The sequence below is a fragment of the Eurypyga helias genome, unplaced genomic scaffold, assembly GCF_000690775.1.
Source record: "Eurypyga helias isolate BGI_N326 unplaced genomic scaffold, ASM69077v1 scaffold35528, whole genome shotgun sequence".
Taxonomy (NCBI): Eukaryota; Metazoa; Chordata; class Aves; order Eurypygiformes; family Eurypygidae; genus Eurypyga; species Eurypyga helias.
The window spans coordinates 17246-38521 of NW_010266915.1; the positions used below are offsets into that span (position 1 = coordinate 17246).

Here is a 21276-nt window from a genome sequence, read left to right on the forward strand (position 1 = left end):
GGATGAGAGCTTCATTTCCACCAAATGCTTAATATGTGGGAATGTTTTGGATGGTGGGCACTAAATTGTTTTGACAGTTCAAATCTAAATACATCAAGATACAAGTTTTATTAAAAATAAGACTTCAAAGACTAATTTTCTTGAACTACTTCAGATATCAGTTGGGAACTATATGGGTACAATTAACATTTGCCTCAAGCGTTTGTACTCCAAATTCAGAAGTACTAAACTATTCTATGAAAAGTAAAAGTGCATTTGACAAAAAAGCAACAATGCTGTTAGCATTTTCCAAGCTCGGGGACATTTTAAAGTGAAGAAAAATGTAAAAACTGAACAGTAATTAAATTTTGTAATATCTTTCATTTTCAATAAACAAATACATCTGTTAGGAAAGAAGCTGCTTTTTTTAATATTATATAATAATAAATGCATCATTTGTATACTTTACTAGAACTCAGTTTTAATATTTTTTGTTAGTTGCCCCTACAAAAATTTTCAATTTGAAATGAATGCAAATAAATTTGTCAATAAGCCTTATCACCAGCTAGTTTATTTTACAATTGGTATCATTTCACTTAGACACTTGCAGGACTTCATTGTGTTTATTTTATAAAGCTTACAGAATTCTATTATTCTACTACTTACATTGAAAAAAATTGTGGCATCGAAATACAGACAGTTTTAGAAATCCCTCGTATCAAAATCTTTCAGTAGGCTTACTCTCTACTGTTACAGTAAACAACCCACCAAGAACACAGAGAATAATTTGGGGAAACTTCAATTTCTCCATTGTGAATCACATATAAGATAGTATTAGTCCTTCATAGACCCTAAGAGAAGTACTGGTGGTAGGTGGCAGTGAAAGCAGTACTCCTATATTATCTACATATTTGTGCTATATAATTACAATGGAAACTTCTATAATTGTACCCTTCTTGACATTTTTAACTAGATGACCTAATATTTTGCTACAGATTTTACCATTGTTCACATTATACCAATACATCGTTTCTGAGATATGTAAGGACCCAGCTAAATGTATTGAAGGAAGAATCTTCAAGGTAATCAAACCAACCTTTTTATCACAGCATGTTGTATTTCAAATAGGTTTTTTTCACTTCTTTCCTGAATGTAGTCGATTAAATATTTCGTCGTATATCACTACTATGAAAAGTAATGCTTTACAATTCATCTGTTTGTTAGTGTTTCTCAGCACAACAGACTATAGAACAGGACTACTTTCTCAATGCAAAGATTATGTATATTCTCAGTTTTAGTAGAGTGTAGAGTTACTTACACAGTTTTACTGTTTCTGCCCTACAGAGAGTGTTAAGTACTTCCATCATTTCTTTCTACTCTCCATTTAACACACATTCTTCTTAAATATATGAACATAAGATTTTCCCTCTTAGATCAAACCTTTTACTTGGTATTTTTTATCTTATTCCACCTTTCTTTAAAATCTTTTCTTAAGTACCAAACAAATGATTTTTTTGTTTACACTGCTTGCTTCTGGATTTGTTACCAGTGTCATAGTGGAACCAGGTGGTCAGGTTTCTGGGAACAACCTTTTGTCGTTTCACTTACGTTCACTTGGTGTTTTTTTTAAGAATTTAACTTTTAGTAAGAGTTGAAGTATTATTGGTTTTAGATATTTTCAGGAAATGCTGATATAGGTTAGGGAGAGCAGCTGACTACTACAAGACTAAAATGAGTAAAATCTGTGAAACAGATTTTGGTAAGGGGCTGATCTTGGACTGACACTCAAATCTCTAGCCAGGTGAATTAAGTTATTTTCCTTTGTTGGCAGAAAGCTTTTGAAGAATATATTTTTGTGGGTTTTTTCATTTTTATTTTTAAAAGCTAAAGACCATCTTTGAGATTTCACTTATTTGCTATAAATTGTATAAAATGTAAAAGATTCCATTAAAGAATATTTTCCAACAGTGTACTATTGCAGTAACCAAAACTGCTTGAAGATTACTCTTAAAAACATTTTATTTTAAGAAAAAAGAATAAATAAAATTATTTAAATCAAAGTTTGCTTTTTTTTCCCTCCCCCCCCCAGATTAAAGTACTTACAGACACAGGATTTTTTACAGAGGCCTTTCATGAATTGTCTTTGCTTAACTCTGGAGAGAGAATTCCATGTAAAATACCTGCAGGGTACAGAAAAATTGAACAAATGAAGGTAAACACCGGTAAAGTATAACATCAATCTCTTAACACTCAATTCTCTTAATGAAACTGCACATAGTCCACATCTGCAATCTATTATATGTTCCTAAAATAATCCTAAATTTCTTTCAGTAGCCAGGTCAAATAGTAGGCATTGAATGACATGAACAGCAGGAAGAAAAAGTTTTGAAAACATATGTGCTGTCTGTTTTATGTAATGCAGATAATACTGTTGAAAAAATGATGTGTGATTTCATATGTAGGCATATGGATAGAGTTTTTGCCTCGTTAATGTCAAAATACCCACTGCCCTAGCCAAGAGCAGGGCAGCTGAGGATCAACCCCAAGCCCAAGCCATCAGGCACCTCTGTGGGGCTGGGAACAGGCTGTGAAGCTGGGCTGGAATATCAGCCTGCAGGCAGGGTCAGGATCAAGCCTGTTGAGAACTGGAATCAGACACAGCCCCAGGATGGCTACACAGGGTCATGGCATCTGGCTGAGGCTGGGCCAGGATCTGGGCCCATGGGTGGGCTTGGCTTGGGGGGCCTGTGGCAGTGCAGAGCTGCGGGTAGCTATAGACAGGCTCTACTGTGGCATGGCTGGGGCAAGGACTGATGGCTCTGGGGGCCTGACAGGGTCCTGGGCTGTAGGCAGGGTGGGAGGAGCCCCAGGAGGTACTGGGCAGTAAGACGTATTGGTGCCCTCAGAGCCTTGACAGTCACATAATCCTAGGTCAATCTCTGATTTTCTCTCTAACTAAAGCCAAGCAGTGATTGTGCCTTGATCACTAATGTGCTACGAGGTTATGAAGCTGTTAACAATTGACCTGGACCTATGCAGGCAGATATAGTCCAGAGTTACCAGGCAAGCCTCCCTCTTGACAGTTCCATACCCTTTCCTTGTTTCCAAGCACATACCAGAATAATCTAATGAGTTATTGCTGAACAGATGTAATCAAGGTTTCCTTTATCTGAGTGGTGCTTTTGGGTAGCTGTCACTCCGTGACAAAGTATGTGTGTCAGCACTAGGGAGCTGAACTAACATGTGATAGATGACTAGTGGGACAGGTAAGGACACCCCTTTTGACAGCAGTGTGGATTTAACTTGATTGTACTGCCACATTCTATACATGTAGTAGGATGATATTTCTAATTGTGTGATAATTACAGGCCGGTACTGAAAGGGCAATTCCTAATCCACCTCCATGACTTCATGTGTGCTTCCCTTACCCTGTGTTGTAGCTAGTGAAGCTGGCACTGCAGAGTGAATTGAGTTTTATGATTTGTTTTATCATTTGAAGGGAAATTTCATAGAATCATAGAATCGTTTGGGTTGAAAGGGACCTAAAAGCCCTTCTAGTTCCACCCCCCCTGCCATGGGCAGGGACCCCTTCCACTAGACCAGGTTGCTCAAAGCCTCATCCAGCCTGGCCTTGGACACTTCCAGGGATGGGGCATCCACAGCTTCTCTGGGTAACCTGTTCCAGTGCCTCACCACCCTCTCCGGGAAGAATATCTTCCTGATATCCAATCTAAACCTCTCCCCTCTCAATTTAAACCCGTTACCCCTTGTCCTGTCACTACAGGCCCTTGTAAAAAGTCCCCCCCAGCTTCCTTGTAGCCCCTTCAGGTACTGGAAGGTGCAATAAGGTCTCCCCGGAGCCTTCTCTTCTCCAGGCTGAACAAGCCCAACTCTCTCAGCCTGTCCCCATAGCAGAGGTGCTCCAGCCCTCTGAGCATCTTCGTGGCCTCCTCTGGACTTGCTCCAACTGGTCTATATAAATTTCCTCCCTCTCATCTCCCCAAACCCTAAGAAAGAGTTTCCAGCTGATGCATGGCCTGACTGTTCTTAATCTGCAGCCTCAGAATGGTTATAAACAGCACAGAGCAGCAGTTACTTTTTTAGCAATAGCCAACAAATCAATGTCTAAGCTATTTAATAAGGGAATAATTACAATTACATTTATGATAGGATGTCAAATGTTTACATTTAAAGAAACAGAAATATAGACAAGCACTCCTAGGATAACCTGCAGTGATACTGGTTTTCAAATGGAAAATTAACTTATTAATAAAATATTTCTTAAAAAAGGTGACCTTTATAATGTGCCAGTGACACTTTCATGCTAACTGCATGGCAAGACGAGAAACTGAAATCTGGTGATTTTACTCAGAGCACAAGTTACATTACATTCTGACTAGGTTGAGCTATAGAGTTACCAGCATCCTCACTGGAGTTAGTTCTACAAAGCTTCCCTGTTTATGGCTACAGTAAGGAACCCATTTACCCCTTACTGATGCTAGTCAGATTAAAGTGCATCTTTAAGTCCTCTCCTTAATTTGTATATTGTCTAAGAGCTCGCAGCATTAGTATGAAGTCTCTTTGATTTGTCACTTGGCTTTTTCTAACGGGGTTCACAGGTGAGTGTGCGGGTGAACAGCAGAGGAGGTTCAGCATTAGGTTTCTGGTTAGGGTGTGATGCACATAGAATCTAAGTGCTTGCTGGACTTTTGCACAGCTCTGAGAAGGACCCATATTCCAGGGAATGATGGAGATGATAGAGAGCTACATCTGAGTATAGAGTTAATAAAAACCACATAGAACCCAAGTGACAGTTGTGTGCAGAGCTGTCAGTTATGACAAAGGCTGGAAATGATCTTTACTTCTGCCTTTTCCTTCCCCTCAGTAGACTGATTTTTCTCTTGGTCAAAAAGTAAAGGCTTTTTGAGCAAGGACTAGAATTAGGGTTAGGGTTCAGAAAATTGAAGCACATATAAGTGAAGTAATAGTTGTTTTTAGAGCCCTCAGGGAGGCTGAAGTCTAAAGTTCATCTTGACCTGTAGCTCTTGTTCTTGTTCCATTCACAGATCTATGCTCTGGTGAATAGCAGAGGAGCCATGTGCTAAGTCTGGAGTTAGGTTGGGGTTCAGAAATGTACCTGAAGGCAGTTGATGGTTGGTTAGTGTAGAGCTCCTAGAATTTGCAAAAGGATTTTTGTTGGTTTATGCCTTTTTCTCCCCTTGTTTCAAGTTGAAGAATTCTGGTGAATGGCATAAGAGGTGTAGGGGTAGTTCTGGGTCTCAGGTTATGATTCAGAATGTAAAGCCCATAGAAGCCAAGTCATTGTTGGTAGTTTCAGAGCTCTCGAAGTGTAGTTGGAAATACATAACACTTTTCCACTACTCTGTTAACTCAGTTATTTTATACTCATATTGTAACACATTGCTTATTTTTGGTTTTGTCCATTTTACAGGCCTTACAGAAATTTGACTCCTCAAAGCCTCTTTTGACTGTTACAAATTTACAGGTAAAAAAAAATCTGCAAAAGCTAAAATGTTATGCTAGACATAAATATGTATTTCTCTGGCAACAGTTAGATATTATTTGGTTCAGAAAATATACTTTTTATTAGTAAAAAACAGTATATAGAAAACATACTCTCCTTAGTAGTTTACCATTTCCTAAATTTTAAATTTTATGGCTGTCCTTTCAAGTGAGAGGCAAGTACCGCTATCACCATTTTTCAGATGGGAGACCTAATACGTACAGATCTGTGACTTGTCTGCACAGAGCATACTAGTACAATAATTCAAGTTTTGTCATTATATGTACGATCTGGTGTTTATGCTGCTAAAATACTGAGAATATCAATCATCTAGTATTATAATTTCTATCAATCAGAGCTGTATTCATAGATTTGCCCTAATTCAGATTGGGGTTGAAGTCCATTTCAGAGAGGGGGGAGAAAGGTGAATCTGTAAAGCAGTTAATGAACAGTAATTTCTCACTTTAATTAAAATCACATATTTGTCATGTGTTTCTTTATTATTTCAGTTTTAATAATTTTCTTTCACTTGCCTTGTCAGACATCCATTGAGCTAGTAAGGGTTAATGTTAGCAGGATGTGGAAAAGAAGCTGTACTATAAACCCAAACTGATAGAGAAAAACTTTTTTTTCCTCCACTTTTCTCTCTTTTGTTTACAGTAAACTTGTGTGTCTCCTACAACAGTTGATATGAGAAGATATAAATGAGATGTCTGTCTTGACAGCTTTTGATCCCACTAGTTTCAGATTATTTTGAAGTTGTGCTTTATCTTGAGCTTCTGATTTGAACACTTCACAGTCTATATGGGACTCTTACTGGTGTCCTTATGATTTTGCACATCTGTGTAGACTTTCCACTTCTAAATGTATTAATCTAAAGTGAGAATATTAAATTCAAGATAAAATAAGGATGCTATAACAAATAAAGAAAAGAATCTATGAAATATGGTGGAGTGGTCTGATACAAGAATTTCTTTTCCTTCCGTAATCATTCTAGTTAGGGTGAATTGTAACAAAAGACTTCCCTTTGCATTGAGATTTCTGAACTGGAGATTTACCTACATAGTTCTTGTGACCACCTTAGGTTAAAGAAAGCTACGGACAATGCAGAAACTGGAAATCAGGCGGAGTAATAGCTATAACTTCATAGGTGCACCTTTGAATGGAAAACAGATCACTAAGGCTGTAGCAAGTGTTACTAAGGGGTGAATTAAGTTTGGACAGGAAAACAGCAAGTCATCCATAATGACAAAGAGCATATTACTAATAATCATGTTAATTGCTGATAAACATTATTATTAATAGAAGAACAAAAAAAAAGTAAAGTATGTAATTTCAAATAGTCCCACTTGTTAACTTTTTTGTAGGTACTGGAAGACATACTTAATTGCAGTCTGTCTTTAACAATGTTGCCACTGTGCAACCAACAAATTGTGAATAAATTAACCTTAGCCAAAATGCATTTAATCATTTGCCTTTCTGCCACAATAAATAATATACCTGAAAAAGTGGAAAAACACATCTATTCTGTTGATAACAACAGCTTGAAGGACCCAAGCAGAATTACAGCATCAAATGTAAAAGGTAATTATAAGGGTGGTGGAAAAGTGCATTTATTCTGCAACTTGTTTCAAGCATATGTTTTCCACTTTTAACTGCATGTGCATTAATGTGTCTTAAGTTTTGCTGGAAAAATCAGTCATTATTGAATTAATAACATTAAGATTTTTCAAGTTTTTATTTAGCTAATATCCCTAATATTATTAGAGCTGCGTTCCATTCTTCCTCACTTATTTTAATATTGAAAGTCCCAATTATAAATAGAGATAAAAGGGGCATATTCTTCAGATTACTGAGAATGCTTTGTTTCTGTGTCTGTTCTCTAAAATTTCATGTGAAATGTATTTTGACAGTTGATGCTGATAGGAATTCAAGACAACAGGAAAAAAGAGGCACAACGGTGCAGCTCGTTGACTGCAAAGATGACTTAAATATGGCCACGCTGAAGGTAATTTTGGTTTTTAGGAGAAAAGGCTTAAGAAACTACAGATCATTCAAAAAACATTGCTAATGTTTTCAACGGAACAGAAATGATGATGGGAGGATGGCATGAATAAGGGGACCTGAAATTTCTAATCTGGTTGTAATCTTACAAGCCATACATGAATCCTGGTGGTTTGGTGCAGTTTTTCAAGCTGTCTAGATTATGCTATATAAACGTCCATGGGAAATACTGTCATGAACAGGTCTCAGAATGACTCTTTAAGCAACAAGGGTAAAGACTGAGTGGGATTTTGAGGATAAAAACATCTTCTTTCAGGGGGTGACAGCTGTACAACATGTCATAGACTCTTTCATGGGGAAGTATGCTCTACAAGTAAATGGAAAACCATCCTCTACCAAGTATGAAATATCTCAAGTTTTTCATGTTCCTCTTTTTGATAATTTATTTTGGAGATAATATTCATAGAATCATAGAATGGTTAGGGTTGGAAGGGACCTTAAAGATCATCTAGTTCCAACCCCCCTGCCATGGGCAGGGACACCTTCCACTAGACCAGGCTGCTCAAAGCCACATCCAGCCTGGCCTTGAAGACATCCAGGGATGGGGCATCCACAGCTAATGAGCTTCTTTGTTTGAAGGGGGTTAGTTGGTTGGTTAGTTTTGGTTTAGTTTGTTTTGTTTAATTGTAAGGTTCATGCTTGGCAGTTTCACATCACAAAAAGACCAAAACTGGGGCCTGACCCAGTTTCAGAGGGGTCTTCCACTTTGGAAGTATCTACTTTTGGCCATTGTTACAAACAAAGTAATGTATAAAATACATCTGGAGAAATGGAGGATGATTTTGTATGGCAATGGGTATATGCCATACACTAGAAACCGCAAATTTTTAGTAGAGCTTGAAAATAACTTGAAAACAGCATCTTAAAAATAACTAAAATAGAAATGTTAAATAAATGTGAATGGGGTTCATTTAAGAGACATAATATAATTTTTACCCTTCTGATTTTTCTTTAAGCATTCTAGTATTTAAAAAAAAAAAAAATAGAGCTCTGAATTCATTGGGGAAACCGGTCAAAAAATATATTGGATGATACCAACTTTTGAATAATTCTTGAATTCTGCTCAAAGCTCTGTGATTGAGATTTTATTTAAAATTAACTTCCTTTTAGATTCGGTTTTCACAGCTTCTTAAAGCTTTCTTTGTCAGAAGGACTAAATTACAGTTGAACTTTCAGGATACATACTCAAGTTTCTGTCAAAGTATAGATAGAAAAGAATATAATACTTCTCACAACATCTCTAATGTTGCATTTTAATGCTGTGTCTTGTGATTTAAATTTATTAAGCATAGTAAGAAGTATAGTATAAAATTATCAAGTATAGCTATAAGATGAAGAGAAGAGTGAAAAATTATTGAGTAATATTGCTAAGCCATAAAATACGTAGTTAAGCATGAACTGCAATAGTACAGGCACAGTTTAGATGTTCCTACTTTAAACACATTGAATCTGTAATCCTGGAAAAAAGCAAAATTACCCCTCCCCCCCTGCTATTTATAGAAAAGGCATATTGTGTTCACATTGATTTGTTTTAGGGTGCTGTGATAGGAGTTTGTAAGAGAATAAAAAACTTTAAAATAATTTTATTTCTTTCATTATCTTTGAAATCATACAGTGTGTTCTTTTCCAGGGGATTTTATTGACAGAAGTGGAAGAAAGTCTTAGCCATCTTGTGCAGAACATACAAGACAAATATGAGGGGGAGATATCTCAGTGTTCTGCTGAAGATTTAGAGGCTCTTACTGAGGCCAGACTTCAGCTTGCTGCTATTTCTCAGCAAAGGCATCAAGCAGCTTTCACGTAAGTAATATTATGAGCCACGTTATGTTGCACTTCCTTGACTCCAGAATATAAAAAAAAAAATCAAGTAATTTTAATTTTGAATCCTCTGTGTCTACATTAATATTCTAAATCTTAGTCGTCCGCCATAACAACCCTGCTAGTACATCTACAAATGGAAGTTACACTGGCATTTCATTTTTCATTTTTGCTTTATTGTACTTTTTAAATGGTCATCAGTTACAGGCCAATGATTTCTCTGTGAGGTGTGTTTGTGATACATTGTTATACAAAATAAAAGAAAAAGCTGCAATGTTCACTTAAAAAGTCTTGTTTAAGTAAAAGTCAGGGTATGTTAGGTCAGGCGTTTTTCATAATTTTAAAGTATACAGCAGAGCACTAACGTTATCTCTAAACTACTGAGTTCTGCTTTGTTCTAGTACTCCCTGTGTTACTGACCTAAAAGAACATTTCCTCTTGATGTACTTATTGCTGTCAAAGTACAATGTGAAAAATATATTTGAAAATTAATTTGATTAAGAAGCAACCTTTAAAATATTAGAATAGACTTTAGCAGGTATTAATTATATTGTTAGCAATAGTGTGTAAAATTTACATGATCTCCCAGATGTTTTCTCCAAATTATAATTTCAAAATTCTATGATTTTTTTTGGAGTTTCTGATTTCTTTTGATGAACTTAATGAAATTACAGTTCTGCTGTTCTTTGAATATATGTGGGATACAAAAATATATTAACTCTTTGTAGATCTTAAATTCTGAACATTGTTTTGGTCTTTCAGCTAGGAAGATTCTTTTGTTTAGCATACCTGTTAATTAAATTTAATTTGTATAAGGAGGACGTTTTGATTAGTGTCAAACTTTTTATCTAATTTTTATTAGGTTGAAAAATCTTTGAGGGTACAAACTGCTAACTAGAGATGCAGCATATAGAGGTGTAGCACTGTCACTTGCCAGACTATATGGACATTAGCTAGAAGGTAATCAGCATCTTTTGTTAGGTCTAATCTGACGAAACACACCAAAATTATTACTGTAATCCTTATATTATAGTAAGCACTAAGCAAAAAGCAAAAAGATTTTTTTTTTTTAAATTATTGTTGGAATACTGCTGAAGATTCCTTTAACACTCATTAAAGTTCAGCTGTTCAGCTGGCCAACAGATAAACCAGTCTCAATGTGGTTTTTTTATTTTTACCCAATTAACAGAACAGAAATACTTTCTTTGATGTCAGAAGCAAACTATCTTCCTTCTCCCAGCTCTCTTAGGTGAATAAACAAACCTCCAAATTAGATAGCCTTTAAACAGTATAATTCCTTTTTAGCTGCTATGGTACAGCAATAAAAAAATAAAATTAATAAGGACAGGAGCTTCACAGTGCTATATAGACTACTGAACTGAAAACAGTGAGGCTACCGCAGCATGGCCTTTCACCTGGGTTTTGTTTGGATTTTTTATAAGATAGACGTTTCCCAGAAGTTTAGATATTACGACTGTAGTAACTTAGTAGTAAAGTGAAGTAGCGAAGATGTGAAGTAAGAACATGTAGGCTATTTGTGGACATTTTTCATCATGACTATTCATCTATCCGTGGTTTTTGAATTAGGTTAATTTACCATAAATTTGAAAAAGAGAAAACAACAAATCTCTGCATAGTGACCTCATCATGCTTTCAAGTGCCATGTGGATTTAATTCAATTATCATATTAGTAACTAAGGACCAGTGTGCAGACATAGGAAATATCCAGTTTATAGACCCAGGTTAGCTTGATACTAGGCTTGGTAAAACCTGTACCAGTAGAGTTCTGACCCAAACTTTCTCATCCTGCTAAACAGGTTCCAGTATGCAAGCCATTTCCAAAGCAGGTCCCTTCTTTTTGACATGCAGTTATACCCCGGAGTCCAGTTTCTCTCTTGGCTTATAACTTGTCTCAGGTTGAAGAAACATTAGAGTACCAAGGGTTCCAATGGTTGTCAAGCATTTTATGGATCATTTTTTGGAACTCTCAAATTTTTTTTAATATATTGGTAGTAGTCAGATAGCAGGGGAAAAAACAAAAACGAGCAAAAAACAACCAACCCACCAACAAGCAAAGCAAGGGTTTGGGATTTTTTTAACCTATTTTACAATTTTATTGCACTGCCAACCATGGAAGCTGCTGATATATCTGCCTCAGATAGAAATGAAACATTCCTTCAGACAGCTGAATGTTTCCTGCCTGCCAGCCTAGAAATCAAACTTTGCATGATATTACAGAAATTCATCATATTTTTTTCTGTTGGTGAAATGACTTAGTGGTGAAATTGTTATAGTCAGCTGTACTTTCCTATTTTGATCATCTTGTCACTTTCTGATTCAGCTGATAAAAGGATGTGTGTTTTGTCAAGGGAAGTATATAGACACATCACTCTTGTTGACAGCACAAGAGGGTCACAAAAATTTCAGCTTCTACATTACAGCCTCTGTCTTGCAAAATATTTATGCCTCCGAATAAGTTAACGTATAGGACTAATTCCACTGATCTCAAGGAGAGTACTTACATGGTAACCCCCTAATTATGTGAGGTTTCTAATTACCCAAATATGTGCTTGTCTGCTTATGTGAGTACATTGCTTAAAACAATACATATATGAATCTTTGGGCTTGTGGTCTAAATTTTTCTAATGAAATTTATATGTAAGCATGTAGGTAAAAATGGCCTCATTTTCAGAACTGCTAAATGTTGACAACAGTAGTGGTCAGGAAGTTAGGTTACTATTCCATAAAAGCCTGTATATACCCTTAGGGGTGGCACCTTCTCCAACTTATTTGAGAAATGTTAGCCATAGCATCTCAAACAATGTTTTGAAAAATGTCAGGTTTTGCTGTAATTTTAACTTTGATGCCTGATTTCAGGGGATAATTCTTCTTAATAAAAAGAAAGAAAAGCGGTTGGAATATTTCACTGCATTGTCCTCACTGTCTCTTTTGCTTTTATAAGCAAATTCTGTTTCCTCTTTTCCACTGTTAGAGAGAAGGTTATCATCAAATTCAGCATTGATTTATTCTGGTTTCGTTTTGTTGAATAAAACTGAGGTAAAGGGACAATGAGAAAGATTCATAAGGATTGAATTCTGAGAGCTGCAAGGCAAGATATTAACAGTTTTGGTTCTCATTGTTACTTTGGGGTCTATTTGTGCTGAATTGGTGTAATCCATCCAGTTCTGCATCACAGAAACAGCACGCAGGCTAGAATCAGAAATGACAGGAAGACTTGAACTACCCTCTTATCTCTGGAGGTTATCCATCCTGTGGTTAGATACGTGTTGGCAGAATAATGTGAGTAACTTCAGAGTACTGCTTCTTTCTGACTTCTTTGTGCATGAATCAAGAACTTTGCCTTTCCAATAATTAATCTAGAACTTCTCAAAAGCAGTAAAATAAAACAGAACCTGAATATCTCTTTCATTAAAAGCTCTTCACAGTGTTCTGGTAGTGTTAAGAGGACTTAAGGTGTTCATAAATTAGTTTTTTCTGTTGCTTCATAGAAGCCAGTCTCCATGTAAACAAAGTCTCTCTATGTAAAAAGACAACATAGATGAGAATTTTGGTGATACATTTTTAACAATGAAGCTGCTGAAAAGTCTTTAGGAGGTGAGCTAGGGATACCCTCAGGTACTTTTGCATTATGAGAAAATATGTTTAATTGAGTAGAAAATAAGTACAATTGTAAAAAAAAAACCCCTACAAAACAAAAAACAACCCAGACCCAAAATCTTTTAGAGAAGAGGTACAAAAGTAGGAGTTTACAGATGTAAGCGAATATGTACAATTAGAGGTGGAAAACTAATACCATGGGACACTGGTTTGGGCAGTTCTCTGAATATTTTGAATAGTGTGATCTTTGGGCAACAAATCCTGTTGTGAAAAAGATCTTCTCACTGTGTAAGTGGTATGGTGAAAATAAAAGTATTCACCAAGTCCACTGTTCGGGATATACATTTCTGTACATGTCATGAAAATTGAACAGTGTATCTGAAAGGTTAAAAAAGACAGCGTAGAAAGGAAAAAACCAACCAGTAGTTAGTATTTTAAGAAACCTGACAATATTTTCGGATTTCAAATCATAATTTTTTGAAATGTGGGCTTGAACAGTGCACCAGTTCTAATAGTGTCTGTATTTTTCTAGATGCTGTTTGGAGTGAATTCCAGAAAACGATTGATGACTAGGGCAGGGGGCAGCAGACTCAGTGTCATGTGATTGCTTGTGAGGTTTTGCCGGGGTGGCAACAGACTCCATTTTTGCTTGATGGTGTTTACTAAGATCCTGTGAGCATTTGGTCACGAGGATTTAACAGAAGGATTAACATATAGTCTGGAAAGGCTTTAAGAAGGGAGGTGTTTTCTTGCCTTTCCAGGTGTGGATAAGATGCAGAAATCTAATAGTATATTCTGTCGTTTTCAGTATTTTTACATCTTCTAACTTCTAAAATCCCACCCCTGAAGACAGATTATGTGTAACTGAAAGGTATAGTGGAGTTCTGCTTTGATTACTCCAACAGAACATGGTATATCTTGGCTTATCCATTATTTCCAGATTATGTCTGTTACTGGCAAAACTTTTTCTCTTACTGCTGTTTTCTCACTTTCATACTGCAGTGCCTACCAATTCAGAATATACTCTGAGTGCGTTTTTTTTGTTCTACTAAAGCAAAAATCGGTAACTGCTGATAGACATCTCTGATGTAGTCAGAAATGAAGTATGTATTATAGTAAAAGCATGATATGGCTAATAAAATAATTATTTTTTAATAGTGTTGTTCTGTATCACAGTGTTGCTATGGCTTTCTCTGCTATTCGACTTCTCCAAGATGCAAAAATTTTTAGGACGAAAGTGACACATTTTCAAGCAGAAAAGGATGAAATGGAATGTTTGGTATGTGGATACATGTTTTAAACTATTGTTTTTTACTCTGTGACGTCTTGTATTAAGTGTGGAGTGATTTTCAGAATACTAGAACATAGCAGTCGTCAGTGTTACATGGTTACTATTAACCTGGGGAGAAAATGCTGTATGACTTGCTTCAGTTAGCTGCTTGAGTTTATTCAGTGTACCTATAATCATAATTTTAATTTGTATGTGGTTAGGAGTTTCAGTTTTCATTTGTATACCCAAATGCCAGCACTACCTTCTTTTTAAAAAAAATCCCAGAGAAACAGAAAGTGGAAAAAATAGCTAGCAGGTGAAAATCTTGTATTATTCGCTTAAGTGGTTTAGGTTTTTTGATTGAAAACCTGCTTCAGAGTATCCTCTTTCAAAGACCCAAACAGACCTGTTCACATCATTGCCTTGTTCCAAATTTAACAAGATTTCAGCTGACTTCTGTTGTCTAGCACACAGGGATACTGACCCACACTTTGGAAAGCCAGTGTACAAACCCTATTGGTAATACACCACACAGTCGCTCTGGAGCGCACGGACAGAGCAGCTGAGCAGCGAGGCCAGATTTTGTAACGTGCAGAACGAGACTGGACTTGCCTGCCTGCAGTGTAATTATTCTCTGTCTGTGTTGCACATCAGGGTCTTCTGCTTTCTGCACTTGCTCCTACATTTTCTTAGCACTGCTCTGTAGCCAACAACTCAGTTCTGGCTTTTTTTTTATTTCCTCAGTTGCATCAATGCAAGTAATTAATGAGGATTTTTTGTATGAGTAAAACACAGGTGGCACAGTGTCCATTTGTTGCTTGCTGGAACAAATCTTTAGAATGTGGACTGTAGAATTTTAGGATAGCAAGACTGGTTACAGTATGTGAAGATGGAAGTTGAGCTGAGAATTCCTCCAAACAGTTCTAGCACTATATTACATAAATATTTGTTTCTAATCACTGGAAACACTAAAAACTAGAAATCAAAAATTAAAGATTTCATACCAGAACTTGATATTGATCCTGCTCTACAGTTAGACTGTCATGTGCCTTAGAGTTTTGTGTAATCTTCCTGTTTGGGAGGAATAATGTCCAAACTGTTAAAATTATTCTTCATGAGACATACAATCCATGGATATATTTATGGACTCTCCCACAAAAACTGGTTTAATTTCCATTTGTTACAATTCTTTTTTTACCTATAGATTAAAAGATGAATAATAAATGGACTCCTGTTATTAAAATAATAGGCATCTACCCTTCAAAAAACTGCCAGTGATAATTATGTTATTTATAATATATTTTTATTAATTTTATTTGTTTTAGACTAATGCTGCCCTGTTGCTCTGTGTGTAGTTGAGTAGTTGACTCAGAAAGTAATCACTCTCTTGCTTTTGGAAATTATTAGGTTTCTTACGTTGATGATGCTCGACTGTCTCACAGTGTAACAGCTCAAGATCACATGAGTGTACATCTGTGGCTGAAGTGTCGTACAATGTTAGTGACTGCACTAGTAACACAGATACATGGCGTTGGTGATATGGAAGGTATTACCCTTTTCTGGTTTAGACTTTTGGAGTACAAGGGGGTAGTGGGCCTATTCAGACACAATTCTTGTTCATAAATGAAAAATATTAACATTAATTCTGGGTCTGTATTATCACTGAGCAATTATTTGTTTTAAATTCATCCAATGCAAAATGGAAAATATATTTCTGAGCACAGCCTCTCACTAGAACATGTAAATACAAAGCATTATATTAATGTTTATTTAATGATTATTATCTTTTGATAAATCACTTGTGTGTGAGAAAGTGTCAAATGTTCTCCTGTAATTAAAGTTAAATAAGTATGCCTGTTTTAAAAAAACAGTTGCTACATACTTCTGGTTTTAGAATTTTTTTTTCACTTTTTATAACTCCAGTAAATGGAATGTTCCTATATATCTCCTAAAAATGTTCCAATTCTTTTTTTTTAAGAATTTAAGTGAGATCCTACGAAATACATTTATTGCAATTTGCTTATGAATAGAATGATTTTAATTTCTTAGCTCTATGAACTTAGTGTAAACTCTGATGCTCACTTAAGTATCAAAATCACAGTGTAGGTCTGTAGCCAAACTCTATTTAACCTCTACTGGATAATTCCCATGAAGGCTGTTACTACTTTGGAATGATAACCCAGATCAGATGTTTGAACACGAAGAATATGTTTTATGGGTGTGAATGACATCTGGTATACCAAATCCAATTATTTTCTGGTGGCTTACATATAAAGAATGTATTTGGATGGACTTAAACCAAGTGCAGTTCAAAAACTTAAGTGGTTTTTCTTTCTTTTAAAAGTAAATTTGGCACAGGATTGATGAAATGGTAAATGTGGAATTTACGATGTCAGATTTTCTGTAACTGTTTAGTGTGGAAGAGACTTTTAAGAATGGTATAAGATACTGTAAAGTCTTTTCTATTGTATTTTTACTATTCATATATTCTCTTCTTTTAGAAAATTATGTGGCTGAACGCCGAAGAGTGATAGAAGAAGTAATACTAGAGGCAGAAGCCTTTGGTGATATTGAGACTCAGGCTGAAATGATGGTGCAAGCTGCTACTCTTGACCTGCAAGAAAAACATCCCATGGCAGGCATTAAACTTCTTTTGCAGGTTTGAGCACAAAGGAGAAACTGTTCGCTTTTCTTCGCTGCATTTCTCATGTAGTCAGAAGAGCTGATGCCAGCATTAAATAAGCTTGAAATAGTGCCTCTAAAATAGATTTTTTTTTTTCACTTTATATGATTTGTCCTCATAAATAGACAGCAAAAGTAGTAACTACTTTGGTTTATGTTGTCTATGTCCAAACAGAATATCATCAGTTTACTCCAAGAGGATCCATTTATTTCCCCTCCAGCTTCTTTGACTCTTGTGAAGAGCATGCTTCTGCTGGCAGACATACTAACACTGCAGACAGCAGAGGATACAGAACATGGCTCTTCTACAGTGGAAACGTTGAATTTACTAACTTTGGCACATGAGCTTACCCTTAAAGTGGTGAGTATATGTTGGTGATTTATACAGCATTTGCAAATCCTTCCAACAATCATAATTATCTATTCTGGAAGCTATTTTTTTAAATGACACCATTTTGTGGTCGCTGCAGCCAAGGCTGCCCTTCAGCTTCACATTCCCCACCAGCCCCTCCCTGTTGGTGAGAACAAGGTGCAGCATGGCTCCCCTCCCTGTCGGCTCCTCTATCACTTGGATAAGGAAGTTGTCATCGACGCATTCCAGGAACCTCCTGGCTTGCTGTGCCCTGCCGTGTTGTCCCTCCAACAGATATCGGGGTGGTTGAAGTCCCCCATGAGGACCAGAGTTTGTGACTGTGAGGCTGCTGCTATCTGCCTGTAGAGGGCCTATTTCATCAAGAGTTCACTGAAATTGTTAATTTGCTACCAAATTCCTCTGCAAAGAAGACAATTACAAAATGAAGTGAAGGAGTTTGAGCATATCAAGCCCTTTTCTAGTGCTCTTTTACAAGACACTTTTGAGTTCCTGGGTTTTACAATACCTAACTTACTTTTCAAACTACTATTTAACTTGCTGTCTGCAATTTGAGTTTACAAAGCATACTCTTTTCATAGATTTTTGTTTGTGGAGAACCCATTGAACATCAAATTGAAGACAGTACATTCACTTGCCTGGTCCTACCTACAAAAAATATCTACTTGCCACATATCAACTTGCTAGCCCAAGTCAAAATGAGAATCGGTAAGAAAAATGCAAGTCATTATTATTTTTAATTTTTCATTCATTTTCATTCATATTTCATGCAACAGCAGATGAACTGATGCATCAGAAGTGAATGTAGTAAATAAATACTTTTCATATACAAAATATAAAATACTTTGAAAACCCACAGTAGGTGCTTGTTTGGCTCCATGCAATGTGTATAAGCAGGGTAAAATTCTTATGGGAACTATAATCAACAAAGGCTTAAATATTAATGTTATAGCTTGATAAAACTAATGACAACTTATTTTTTTAAACTGGAAATTCACAATACTTTTCCAACTTCTGTACACAGCATTCACTCTGTTAAAACCTCCCCTATGCATTCCATCTCACTGGAAGCACTTATATAGGAACTAACTAATGGTATCACGTTATATGGGATCATAGTCATAATTTTCTATCCCAATAAAAGAACTACTGTCTGTTACTGTTGTCACCCTTCAATTTAACACCTTTTGGAAATATGCTGAATAGTGACAGAAGGTGACCTTTAAGATCTGAGATTTGTTGCTGTGTCTCAAGCATAGAGAAAGGGCTACTGTTTCCATGTTCCTTCTGCTAAACTTAATTTGGGGTATATCAGACTTATAATGGACTAGAAAGTCTAAAAATGACTGCACTTTGGTTCGCACTGTGGAGCAGCCTCAGAGTGTTCTGGATTCTTTTTCAGGAAGATGTGCTGCAGGAGCACATCAGTGCATGCCAAACACTTCTTTTTATGCAGCCTTAGGACTAGAATAGAGATAGTCCAAAGTAAACACTCTGAAATGCATCTGCTGTGGCTGTCGGGTCTGCAACACCAGCTGGTTTCTCTCGTGACCCACTCTTCCTCGGCTTTACTGCTTCTCAGTGCAGGCATGGCCAGACTCACTCACAGTGATGGCCACGACTGACCAGGTCCTCTTTCTGAATCCACATTTTTAGGAAGTCTATGAATACAGATGAATATTGGGGAGTATAGTATAAGAGTTATGTGATACATCAAAGAAGCTTTTAGAACTGTTTACTACAAAAGGAATTTGGGAATTTGGAAATGCTAAAAGAGGTTTAGGTTTTGGCTACAACTGCCAGGTGAAATAAAGTTATGAAGTGGTTTACTGCTAGTCTTTCCAGATGGTTTGTGAAAGGGTTGATTTGTGTAGCCTGAGTGTCTTTTAGATGGCCTAGATAAACCTCAATGACCTCATAAAGTAGGGAAACAACACTATATTATGTATTTATATCTATTAATCACTCTGATTTTTGAGGATTGGGTTGTTACAGTAAATGTCTAGCAGCATTTGTTCTAAGGAAGTTGCTTCTTTTTGCATAAATTGTTTTTCTGTTAAATAATTTACTGTCTTCTTTTTTTTTTTTCTCCCTTTAGGACACACATTAGCTGAAAAAGTAGCCTGTACACCTGCAAGAGGAGATCCACTGCAATGGCTCTGTGCTCTCAAACACTTAAAATCAGCACTGAAGCTTTGCAGAGCCTCTGCAACAAAAAAATTAGATATGGAAGCTGAACTTCTTTTTCAGATAGGTAAATAAAACCCTATGTGTACATCAGGATTGCCTTCGAGATGCATAACAGGCAATGTTATGCATGTGGCCTCTCTTAAAATGGAGACAATTTATTGTAAAAATAGAACAGATTTGGATATTTCTCACCCTGTCTAGCTGCAGGTCTCCCCTGTATTTAGTATCACACCAGCATAGTTCATTCATTACGCAACACATAATAACAAAACTGCAGTAGAACTTCTTCCAGCTATATGTTATCAAGGATCAAAGGGTGTAGCCAATGAGATTAAGGCACTGTAGAAAGCTAATTAGCTTGTTTGCATCTGTCTGAACTAAAGATGAGAGACTCAGAAAGTATTTCTAAATGATTTAACAAAGTGAATGAATTACACAGTGTTTGCATGCATTTGGATTTTAGTGGCATCATGTCTTACACCAGGAGGTGTGGCTTTGTTAAGATTCCAGCCAGAAAGACACTCAGACTCTGTAAAGTACCTCTTAAAATACCATTTATTGGAGTTAACACTACAAAGAAAAAGAGAATGCTGTAAATAATCTTACGTCCTTTCCAATGCTGAGAACCCCAAGTTGTGCAGTATTGAATGGGCTTCCAGTCAGGGGGTAGCACAACATGCAGATCCTGCCTGTGGAAAGCTTGCCTCCTTCTGGCCTTTTGAGCTGTTACAGGATTTTCTGAAAAGAAAACGATTTTATTCATCATTTCTACTGTCAGACAAAAAGCATATTCACATAAGAACTTCTTGCTGCACTTTTACAGAAAGGACAGGTGGGTAAACACTGGTATTGAGAAGATGCTGCCAACAGGCTCTGATGTTATAGCCAGCTGGCAGTATTTCTCCTGTGGCTAAAGGATGTGCACCACGCAACACAGGACTGAAGGCCACACTGTATGTGCAGCATAGAGCAGGGGAGAACAGGGCTGTGCATTATCTCCTCCATGGTTTTCTCATAAGCATCACTGCACATTATGATTCTGAAGTTTGATTATTTTAGCTACTCTATGAAGTAACACGCTATATGAAGTAACAAACATTGTGCATTGCATTTTAAACAAGCTGGAAAAGATTTTGCTTATCGGGAAGAGAATAGATAATGTGCTATGTTGTTCAGCTTTCCTGGAGGGAAAAACAGGTTGGGTCTTACAGAAAAAAAAAAAAAATCATGTAAATCTGCTTTCAATATTTTTTCCTTAGGTAAGGTGGAACGTCAGATAACAAAAGCAGACAGTAACAAGTCATCTGGAGCTGTTGAAACCCTTTTGGAAGCTATAAAACTTAGCCAGCAACATGACCAAAAATTTGAGTAAGAAACTAACTATATAACTTTGAAAATAATTTTAATCACACATGACCGTATTTTTTGACAGTTTTCTGAGACTTGGAGTGGGACTGCTGTTGGGAAGCATCTTTTATATTTTGGAGAATTTTCTGCTATTGCAGTATGGAAGAGCTACTGTATACTTATGCTCTTATTTTAAACAAATGCTGAGAACATTTAAAATTATATTTTAGAGTATACAAAGTTACAGCTTTCTGTTCTATTTCCAAATTTGTACCCTCTCTGTCAAGAGCAGGAACGGAGCTATCAGTTAAAGAGAGGTTTTATTCATATTTCAGAAGATGAGCTGTGGTATTCCCCCTTCCAGATAATAGAAATCCAGCTTGAAAAGGTTAGCAGACAGAAACAGTCAGGAGA

General features: G+C 36.4%; 1 protein-coding gene across 1 annotated transcript in view; it reads left to right on the forward strand.

The window, feature by feature from the left end:
* Positions 1-21276, forward strand: part of CFAP54 (cilia and flagella associated 54) — a gene marked incomplete at its 5' end in the record, with an annotated part of 45249 nt that overhangs the window by 16596 nt on the left and 7377 nt on the right. The window contains 13 exons of the mRNA XM_010157254.1: positions 975-1061; positions 2069-2191; positions 5432-5485; positions 6871-7087; positions 7417-7511; positions 9198-9367; positions 14180-14282; positions 15681-15819; positions 16775-16932; positions 17131-17316; positions 17907-18033; positions 19424-19579; positions 20775-20883. Coding sequence (XP_010155556.1) covers positions 975-1061; positions 2069-2191; positions 5432-5485; positions 6871-7087; positions 7417-7511; positions 9198-9367; positions 14180-14282; positions 15681-15819; positions 16775-16932; positions 17131-17316; positions 17907-18033; positions 19424-19579; positions 20775-20883 — 1724 coding nt within the window. The remainder of the gene's footprint in view (positions 1-974; positions 1062-2068; positions 2192-5431; positions 5486-6870; positions 7088-7416; positions 7512-9197; positions 9368-14179; positions 14283-15680; positions 15820-16774; positions 16933-17130; positions 17317-17906; positions 18034-19423; positions 19580-20774; positions 20884-21276) is intronic.